We start from the raw sequence: 10,676 nt of genomic DNA, 5'->3' as shown, positions 1-10,676 counted from the left end.
CTGATAAAGCTCTAGACCTTGAATGTCCCTCCCACCCACCCTCACCGTCGGTCAGGGAGATTGCAGCTTGAAGGCATATGCAGTGGGCTTCCCTGGTCTTCGAAATGATAACCGCACTTGGAATGGGGCAAAAGGTGGGAGACGGAGAGGGGATTCCGAGCTCAGGCAGATAACCCCGCCAGGTGTACTTGGGCGGGCGTAAAAAGTGGGGGTGTAGGGGAGTACCTGTAGTAATCCTCCTTGCAGTAAATGCTACCGTCCTTGGCAAAGCAGGTGAGCTCGGACTCGAGGGCCAGCTTACATTCACAGCACTTCAGGCATCTCAGATGCCACTGTTTGTCCACAGCCAGCAGGTAGTACCTGTCCGAGATCTTGCCCCCGCAGCCGGCGCACAGGGCGGGCTTCTCCGGGCTAAGCGGGGGCATGCCCTGCAAAGAAAGCACACTGCAAGGCTGAGGAGGGCGCGCGGTGTCGCCGCACGACGCGGGGTTCTCCCCTAGGAAGACCGAGCCCAGGGCGTGCAGGGAGCGCGGCAGGGGCCAGGGTCCACTGCACAAAGGCAAAAGTCGGGAAAACATTTGTGATTTATCTCTTTACCGCTCGCTCGCTTTCTTCCGTATCCGCCTAAACCGGCATTCGCGTCCTCCCGGGACTATTAGCCTAAAGACATCCCCGCCATCAGAAGCCTCGCTTAAAAAGGACTGGGAGAATATTGACTATAGTTTGGTGATCGTTTCCGAATTCAAATAAATACAAGCTAAAAAATGTGGCTTTCGACGCACACAAAATAAAACAACGGAAATGATTGGGGAGTGAAATGGAAATTTCAACGAGCACAGGTTATTTTAAACAAAAAATATTACAGTTTGATTTCTCTAAATTCTTATAAGCAGCACTGAAATCAAAAGCAAAGGGGAGATTATTGGACCTGTGCTCATAACTTGGTCGACTTCGTTTTGATTGAGATATATTTGACAGACCCCGCTGTTCCCTAATTTTCAGGACTATTGGTCCCGTTCCCAATAACGGACCCGAAAGAGGGTCCGTTGTCCGGCCCACTCTATACAGTCCCCTCTTTCCCTAGCATCAACAGGCGTACTGAGACCTTTGTCTTGAAAATCTGTTTAGTGCCCAAGTTACTCTTCCCTTCTGGGTCCCACTGACCGGACTGAGGATGCCCCAGTGGCCCCACCTTGAGGATCCCAGCCCCACTGCAAAATTTGGGTTTGGGTTGCTACTATTTGTTTTTAAACGTGATGACCAGAAAAACAGAAAAGTAGTTAACCTCCGGACATTTCCCTCACGACTAGCAGAAATGGGTTGAACTTCCCCATGAAATTTCAGCGGGCCTGAAAAAGTAAAGTTTAGCCCTTTACTCCGACCAGGGGCCCTGGCACTGAATAAGTGTTACAAATATAGACAAGTTCACCAGTTGGGATACTTGCCCGGACCCAAAACCCAGCTGACAGGGCTAGAGCAGTCTCCTGATTAGTTTGGGCTACAAGTTCTACTGTGATACCAAAGGATCTACACAGCTATATTTGGCTGAAATCATTTCCGGAGACTTCTGTAGTTCCCCCTCTCCAGTTAGTAATCGGGAAAGGGAAGCACTTAGATAAGTAATTGGTTTTCTTTATTAGGAGGACATAACTTTATCATTAGGGATAGTAGAAACAGTGGTAGTTGATTAGCTTATTTAAGGGTTGGTTACAAAGTTCATGCGTTTCGACTGGGTGCCGCGCTCCTCCATATGTTTTATTTGATTTCCCCCTACACATGACACCCGCCCGGTCCCGGCGCTAAACGTAGTGCTGTCTCGTTAGAGGGACTGAGTCAGGATGCTAGAAACCCTGAGATTCTCTCGGTTAGGGGTCCCAAGACCAGAGCGTCTAGAGAACTGGAAATGACCCAGTCGCGTCCGAATCTGCTCCAAAGGTCCGGTCATCAGGGCCAGAGACTAAGGCCACCTGGGCTCCTGCTTGGCTCGGACGCCTGGGCAGCGCGCTGTCCTCTTATAGCTTGAGCCCAGCTTGCCCTCGGAGCTGCGGATCCTCGCCGGGGAGACTCCCGCCCCGGAATCAAGGGAATCTTGAGGTCTGTAGAAGATAATGCCACCTCCCCACTCCACCTCCTCCCAGCTCCTCTCCCTGCTCTTTCGGAATCAGCTGCAACAGAGGACAGCCAACTAATGCAGACATTTCAATTCAGAAAAACGACCAATTCTTAGCCCTGCAGACCTAGGTGGACGGGAGAAAACCCACCCGCCAGCCTCAAGCGGACGTCTCTACGACCCGCCGCCCCCGATCTCCTCTGGCCAGGGAGTCGGCTTGGCTTAACAGAGGGCGCAGGGGTGCCCGGCTACCGCCGCGGGGGAGCCCTTCCTTACCGCGTCGCGGCCGTTGAGCTGGGCGCCTTTGGCCAGACGGGCCTCAGTCTTGGATCTGCGCTCCATCTCCTCCATGATGCCTTGGATGTGGCCTCCGGAGATCCCGTGGAAAAGCATGGCTGGGGGGCGGAAAGGACACGAGTTGTCTTCTGCTCGGCACCCCACTATTTCCATATACACACGCCCGGGGCTTTCAGCTCATCCGAATGAAGGAGGCAAGGGACTCGAGAGGGCTGCGCTGTGGGAGCGCAGAGAGGCTCGGGGATGGAGGGAAAGAGGGAGAGAGAGGAGGAGAAGAAAGAGACGGAGTGGAAATCGGTCTGCTGGGGGAGCCTAGGGGAAGCAAAAAGAAGTGGGAAGAGTGGTGGGGGGAAGCCTCAGCGGCTCCCTGAAGGAGATGTGCAGAAAACAAACAATTCGGGTGGAGGGGAAAAGAGGCGTAGAAGGCGAATCTTACTGCTCTGAGAGATCGAGTTACTAATGGGAAACAACTGCAGCGGGGGGAGGAAAACAAAATCTGGTGAAGAAAGAAAATAGTTTTGAACACAAAGAAAGAAAAAGAAGTGCTATTTTCAGCGTTCCCTGACTGCTTGCAAGTTCCCAGTTCCTGTAGGTTGGGTTGGGGACTGCTCCTGCCTGAGCTGTGTCCAATTTGTTAAGAGACTAAAGCCAGCCCATTTTTGATAATTTAGTAGGAGGAGTTCTCTCCCCGGAGCTGCCACGGATTTTTATTCAGACAACAAAGACCTGTCATACTCCTCTCAACCCCCTGGTGATGGGCAAGCAGGACAAACATTACAAAGGGGTGGGGGGATAGAGAGCGGGGAGGCAGGAGGAGGGGGCATTTACCTCCCCACAAAACACACACATACGCGCGCGCGCACACACACACACACACACACATCCAAGAGTTCCCAGCAGTCATATTTTAAAGGGGAAAAGGAGCTCTTGTTGTCCCCGCCCTGGTGCAGGAGGCCTAGAGCCCGCCTATTTGATCCGAGTTCAAGATCAGACCTTGGCTCAGGACCCACAGAATATCAACTTCAAACTTTGGGTTTGCTCCTTGTGGACTTTTTCATCCCCAGCCTGCAGGACTGTTACCAGAAATGCATAAATATTGCGCAGAAATGTAAGCACTTTACTGAAGTGGAGATGATGTTGGCTCCTCTCCTCCCCATCCCATCTTCCTCAATCCACTTTTAAAAGCAGCTGTCTGACAATGCAGGTCTTTGCTTCACCTCCTTGAAGGCTGGAGACCCTACTAGGTGTGGGCTTCATCCAAAGTGGAAAGGGCGTTTGGAGCGTCTACATTTCTCAGGGTTACTTTTGGCAAAACAATTTTCTTTGAGAAAAGCAGAGTGTAGGGGACAGGGCATGGACTTGTACACGTGGGTATGCAATTGAGCCTTGGCCATAGGGCGGCTTATTCTTTTCCCCGGTTCAGGTTTGAAGGAAGGCTGCCGGAGATTCTAATGTCTCATTTGAAACTTGCCAATATGGGAAGCAACTTGGGGCCTCCCGGGAGCTTGGCGCCTGCCGCCGCAGGACTGGGCGCTAGCCCTATAGCGTGCTGCTCCCACTACCCTGGCAGGACAGGGGACTTGTAAAACTGGGCGCACCCGCACACTCAGAAGGGTGTGAAGGGGACTCTTTGCCGTGGAGGAGGGGAAGGTGAGAACGGATAAGCAGAATGGCAGACCTGCTCCTCACAAGAGGTGGGATTGTTCTGTCGCCCTCTGTTCCCGGTAGCGGCGGCCCCTCCCCGGCCCCATTAAAAAGTGTCCACAATACTCTGATATTGTCGATTCATTCAAACGGCCACAGGCCCCCTAGGGGTCCGAAGCACTGCGGCAGGAACCAGCGTGGCTTTACCCAGAGAGCAGGACGCGCGGGCCTCTCTCTGCTCCTTTCGTCCGGGTCGTCAGCCTGCGTTCCCCACTACTTCCTGCCGCCTTTCCCAGGACTGCGGTGCCTGTGTCCTGGCACATCCCAGACACCTCAGAAGAGCCGCCCGGCCGCAGACCCACTTCCCTCCGCCCGGGGGAGCCCGACAGGGAACTGTGGCCAAAGCTAGAAAGATCACGGGAGAAAATCCAGGGAGAGAGGGAGAAAGGGAGGGAGAGAAGAAAGAAAGAAAAAAGGAAGGGAGAGGATGAGAAGAAGGGAAAGGAAGGAAGGCAGAAATAAAGCGAGGGAGGAAACGGCCCCTGGTGCAGCAGCCTGACTTCCTGTCCCAAAGCGTTGCCTTCTGAGACTGCTGGAGTGGCCTCTTCCATGAAACTCAAGACTCTACTGCTTCCCCTCCTTTTTTCTCAGGGTCAAAAATAATGTTATTTGCAGACCGGACTCAGTTTAGGTCCTCCGGGTGCCAGAATGCAGCTCATAAAACACAATTTCACACAAAAATGAAGCCAATCAAGTGAACTAAGCTGGAGACATCCCCCTCCTCCTTACTTTGGCAGCTATACCTGACAGCAGGGCTGCTATTTACTGTAAGTAATGTAATTAGCCCCTTTGGATGGGAATCAATGAGCTTTTCAAACCCACGTGCACACAAGAAGGGCCCTGAGGAGGGGCTGGGGGCAGCAGTCCTTTCAGAGACAGCAGGTCCTCTCACAAAGGGGCAGATTGCCTTCACACAAGTCAGAGGCTAAACTGACTCAGAGCTGGAGGAGGAGAGGGAGAAAGAGGAGGAGGAGGAGGAGGAGGAGGAGGAGGAGTCTCTGCGAAGTCCACTCAGTCAATTCACCCAAGGAAGCTCCAAGCAAAAAGTAAACACAGGACTTCAACTGACTTTGTCTAGTTTCTGTGCTAAACCCTCTCCCAATGCCCAAATGGGGGTGTTTGAAATTAGGTTTGGTTCTTGTTGCATATTGCCCCTACTCAGCAAAATCAACAACAAAGAACGCAAGAATACCACTGTTACCTTGCAAGAGATAGAACTTTGGAGACTACATGCAGGGAAAGTTAAACAACTCCAGGAAAAAGCCAGAACTTTACAGAGTCTCCAGGGAAGCCAAACACAGAGGTTTTGTAAGCCCTCCAATCATCCATTCATTCTTCGATTCCACACATATTTGTTAATCATCTAGGTACAGGCAAGGCAGAACACCTTCTGCAATCAGTTTCCAAGTTGAATCCTAGCTATTGTTGCTCTTATAAAACTCAGGTTATAAGTTCCTGCATTCAGTGGCATTTGCTACTTCCTGTAAAGAAGCAAACTGCCAGGATTCTTCCTTCGCGGCAAATGCAGGAAGTCTGGAGAAAGTTGGGGGTGGGGTGGGGGTCTGCTGGAGTTTGGGAGGTCCTTGTTAGCTCTGCAGAAATAGGTCCCCATGGGTCCAGACCTGCCTCCTCTAATAGTTCCTAAGGAGGAAGCCCATGAAGAATGGGAAGGAATGCCCTCAAATTGGGTGTGTGACCCTGGGTTTTCTACTTTTTGTCTTGGAGCCCCCAAGAGAGATTGCCTAAGAGCTCCCGGCTCCTCATTCTCAAAGGACTTTAAGCACTTTAAATAAAGAGAGCATCTTTGTACTCCTTTCACCTCTCCAGCAGAGGGGCTGAGGCCTGGTGGCTGGTGACAAAAAAAAAAAAAAAAAAAAAAGAAATGTTCCCCCTTCTCCCAGCTCTAGTCTGAATGGCCCGCAAGTGTTCTATAAAAATTAGAGTGTTCATTTTTTCAGTTCCTGGGCTGAGCCACTTCCTCACTTGATGGGACAGGTGCATGTGGTTCTCTCTAACCTGCATCGGGGATAGGATCTTAAGTCTCCTCTAAATTCAGAGCTCTACCAGGAATAATGGGGCAGGTCCCTTGACCAGCACTGCTCTCCCTCACAATTGAGCACACGCAGTCCACTAAGCTTTCTTTCCTTTCTATTCTGACAGCACCCATCCCACTACTGTTGCCGCTTTTAGGAAAGTGGACGGCCAGACTATAGTGGAGCATAGTAGATGGAACTGAGAGTTCGAGATCTCAGAATCTCTATGAAGGTCAAGAAGACTGCAGCGCCCTTGTCGCGGGCTCAGGTGGGTCTACCTGGGCAAAGAACCCGAGCCCAGTAGAACTCCCCAGGGGAGAGGAAAAGGAAATTAAACCCACAGGACAGTTAGGGTTGAGAGGGAAGAAGTAACCAACAAATGTGCATCTTTTGAGAGCAAAGGTGACTTAAGGTCTCTTTCTACCTGAATTTTGGAGGCCATGATTCTGTGCCTCTAAGTTTGCCCTTTAAAGAAGGAGGTGTTACCTTTCCTCCAGACCCTGTTAAGCTGGTTAAGGAGCCCCTTTGGTTTGAAAGGCGAGACTCTTAAAACAGTATCCAGCTTCTGGCAGTGTCCTGAGCACCCCAAGGCCCAGTGAAACGTCAGCGTCATCCTGAGGCTCGGAACCATGCGTTCAGTGTCATGCCACCTGTCCCTGGATGCCCGGGCTGCGCTGGATGGAAGGTGAGAGGATGGCCGGGACACGCTGGGGCCTTTCTCCAGACAGTGGAGACTGAAATACTCTATGTGTAAAACTTCCCCCTACACCTGGGTGGGCAGATCTATACTGAGGCTGCTACACGGGCGCACTTCTGATTCAGTCCTACTAGAGGGGCCTCCCTCAAGACAAATGGAAGTGAGCCAAGCAGAGCTGGGACAGGGGGAATTCGGCTGCCTGGAAAGGGGGACCCGAGGCCACGCTCCAGCTGCACACCCTTGCCAGTCTCTCGCTGGGCAGTACTCCCCGGCCAGGCCCTGCCCCTTCGCACGTTCTCTGCCTACCCTCACCCTTCGTGACAAAAAGCCTCTCGCCGGCTTTTGCTTCCTTCAAACCTCTATCCTCTATAGCCTATGGGCTCTTCTCCCCAAAGGGGACTGCGCCAAGTTTAGAATACAGTGCTTCTGAAATCTGATGCTCTTTTACCTGAGATTTGTTGCGCCTCCTGCCCTCAGCTCCGCAGAAATAAAGGGAGAAGTCCCGCACTGCGTCCACTGAGATCCGGCGCAGAAACTGCTGCGCTAGGTTAGGACTGAACAACAACAAAAGAATGTGGGTGAAGCCAGTTTCCAGTTAACCCCTGCACGGGTGAGAAACGGTGTCTTCTCGGCCCCCACTTCCATCCCTTCCAAGAAAGAGACATCCCCAGCAGCTCAGCGGAGGGTCGGGAGCGCGTCCCTTGCACCGCTGACTACTGGAGGATCAGTGGAACCAGGACCTCTGCCTGGCGCCCCGGACCCTGATCCTGAGGAAAGTCGAAGACAGTCAAAGAGAAAGGCAAAAGGAGGAAAACGAAGGTTTCAGGAATCCTATCAGGAGACTGAAAACCAATGTGTGTTTTTGAGCCTACGAAGCGCGGTTCAATTTTTAAGACAAACACACACTCCTCTTCGTTCCACCCAGCGAAGGCGCACACACACGCACACACACTCACATGGCATACGCACTGGCCCAAGGGGCAGAGAACATCACAAGGAACCTGGCACATAACTCACCTGCCTCTAGAGTGGTACCGTTCAGCATTCTTGGAGGAAAAGGAGTGGATCACGCCGTAATGGTGGTTGCACTGGCAGAGAAAAGCCGCGCGTCAGCCGGGCGGTACGGCCCGGCTTCCCCAAGCACCTCCTCCCATCCGGTGGGGCGCGTCCAAACCGCTCCTCACTCGGAGACCTCAGGTAGGGACTCGGCTTGGAGCAAAGCCGGACCTTCCTCTGGTAGGCTCCCAAGACGTCCCTGAAACTCCCGGCAGTCCGAGCGCACTCCGAGGGCAGAAAACTGCTCCGACTAAAACATCTCCATCAGGGTCTTACCTTGAGGTCCAGATGTCAGACGTTTCCCCCGCTAGAACTCGGTTCTCGGCGAGGAAAGGCGGGAGGCGGCGGCCAGGGGTGCGGGTCAGTCCTCGCGTCTCGCTGAGGGTCCCTCTGTTAATCCAAATAAATAAATAAAGCGTTGGATGAAAATTAATTTCTCCCTTCTCTCTCTCCCCCACCCCGTTGGAGTTGATCTGATTCCCTCACCTCTGACCCTTAGCTCTCTCCACCTGTCTTTTATTTTCTGTTTAATACTTCCAAATCGGGAGGGGGAGGAAGAAGGGGTGGGCAGAGGGCACAGACGCGGGCCGGTGCCCAGAGAAACGCTGTGAGGCTGCGTTCAGCCCTTCCAGCCTCTCAATAATCAGAGGAGGTGTTAATGGAGGACTCCGCGGTAACTGAACCTCATAAAGCCCAGAGCATCTTGAGGCTGGGGCGCAGCAGGGGGGCTGGAGTCTCTCGGCGTGCCCTGGGCTCCCGGCCTCCCAGCCAGCTTTTGCCTCCCTGCAGCTTGTACCTAAAAAGATGCTGCCGCCAGCTGGTGCCTGCATAGACGGTGGATGGGCGGTAGCTCCTGCGGGGAAACTAGGCTAAGCCATTGATTGTTCACCCACTGCGTCCCCGCCTTCCCCTCCCGGTCCCTCCTTCACTCTCCGCGCTCCCGGGCTGGGTATCAAGAACCCAACACTCTGGGGAGTATTCTGCGCTCGAAGTCGACGTTTGCGGCAGGGTCAACAAGAGAGCCGGGGCATCTCTTCCTCCCGGGCCCCGGCTAGGGGATGGGGGTGGTGGTTAACCTTCCGTGAGAAAATCCGCACTTGGACCCGGGCAGGCAAGGGTTCGAGGGGATGCAGCCAGACCTGGGACGGGGCGGAGGCCACATTACCTGGTGTCAGGTTCCCGAGGGGCTGCGTTGCCCAGCGTGCAGTCAGGCCGCGGGAAACTGGAGGGAGAACCGGGAAGGTGGGCCTTGGGCCAGTTATTTACCCATTCCCCCACCCGGTGCGCCCCTCACAGTCTGAGATGGGGAGGAGGGGGATTACAGCAAGGCTCCCGCGCGGGTGGGGAGGAGAATATGAGCAGTGAGATTGGCCGCTCCAAGATGCTGGTCCGGGTGATGGTGCCGCCCTGCCTACCCGCCCCTCCTCCACGTGCCACCATAGCTACTCCTTGGCGGTGCGTGGCTTGGGTCCAGGGCGCAGTGGGCGGGGTGGGGGGACGCCCGCTTGCCTCCAAGCAGCTTGCGAAAACCGCGTGGGATTGCGGCTGCACGTGGGGCACGTGGGGGTGGACGCCGCCTCCACGCCTGCCCCACAAGCTCTGCCATACATTTTAGGGTCGGTAAGGAACAGACCAGGAGCTGGGAACCCGAGTCCCCTGGCTTTCTCTTTTCAACCCAAATCCGGGAATATCGCTCGGAGTACCTCCTACAAGATCTCTCTTCCTACCGAAACATTTGGCTTCGCTAACTAGTCCCACCAGCCCCGGTCAGTCCCACCAGTTTACCTTTCAATCTTCCCCACGCCTGACTTTCCTCTTTCCGCCCTGGCCTCCTTAGCTCTTTCTTCTAGAATATCCCCTATATCGGTCAGGTTTCGCAGCCAAGAAAGGACAGTCCTCCCGGGTTCATCTTCTATGCTCATCAGCGAGGCCATAGAATGGATGGACGGTGATACCCACCCAAAAACTCTTGGGTGCTTTCAACTCATCCCTGTCTAAAGCAACCGGGTTTAACCTCTTTGCGGTCCAATACCGTTTTAGGTATTTGGTAACGACATCCATTCTACACACACACACACACACACACACACACACGCAGGCGCACGCACACTGAAACGCGCACCGAAGCTCACACTTTAGAATACAAATTTCTGCTTGGAGGATGTGGTCGTTAAGGATCTCCCAACTCCTCTAGAGTCCACGATTCCTTGGCTAACACTGTCTCTTATGCCTGCGGTGCCAGAAAGGAAAGCCACGTGAATCTGTGCGTTTTGTGTCATGAGCCCAACCTCGAAGCTGTTTATGGGGACAGAGGTCAACCCAGTGCCCTGGGCACCCTAGCACACATCAGAGCATCCAGAGGTCCAGGGTACGCTGGACATTCCAGAGATAGCTCAGTCTCTGGCTAAAGATAGTTACGGGTTCTTCTACAACCTTCTTCTCAGAAATCAGGCTCTTCACAGAGACTGGCGAAATAGGATGTAGACTTTCTCTGCCCTCCACCCCCGACTTAAATATCTTACATTTTTAATGAGGGGAGGGGATAGTTTTGGCATCCAGGATTATATCTTAATTTTTGCATGGTAGTGAAAAAATAGCACCGATTTTTCACTCCTCCACCATAGACATCCAATCCACAAACTCAAGCCATGGCTTGAATGTTAGAAAAGATGAAATGGCAGGTGTCAGCAAGGAGTGGAGGGCGAGGTTCCTTTTGCACTAACCAGGGGCTGTGGGATCTCAAAGTGCTCATAGGAAGACAACATGCCAATTGCCATTT

General features: G+C 53.3%; 1 protein-coding gene across 2 annotated transcripts in view; it reads right to left on the bottom strand.

The window, feature by feature from the left end:
* Window positions 1-7,907, bottom strand: part of LHX9 (LIM homeobox 9) — a 20,357-nt gene extending 12,450 nt beyond the window's left edge. The window contains exons 1-3 of one of the 2 annotated variants that reach the window (XM_017896450.1): window positions 7,859-7,907; window positions 2,387-2,505; window positions 226-428 (exon numbers count right to left, since the gene is read on the bottom strand). In XM_017896450.1, coding sequence (XP_017751939.1) covers window positions 226-428; window positions 2,387-2,505; window positions 7,859-7,886 — 350 coding nt within the window. In that variant the 5' untranslated portion in view covers window positions 7,887-7,907. Of the gene's footprint in view, window positions 1-225; window positions 429-2,386; window positions 3,000-7,858 lie in introns of those variants that run through there. The other variant, XM_017896449.1, reaches the window with a different exon arrangement.
* Window positions 7,908-10,676: the final 2,769 nt, after the last annotated feature.

This window comes from Rhinopithecus bieti, unplaced genomic scaffold (assembly GCF_001698545.2).
Source record: "Rhinopithecus bieti isolate Rb0 unplaced genomic scaffold, ASM169854v2 scaffold_24392, whole genome shotgun sequence".
Lineage (NCBI taxonomy): Eukaryota > Metazoa > Chordata > Mammalia > Primates > Cercopithecidae > Rhinopithecus > Rhinopithecus bieti.
Note: the sequence above shows the minus strand (reverse complement) of the source record. Positions and strands in the feature narration are given on the sequence as shown.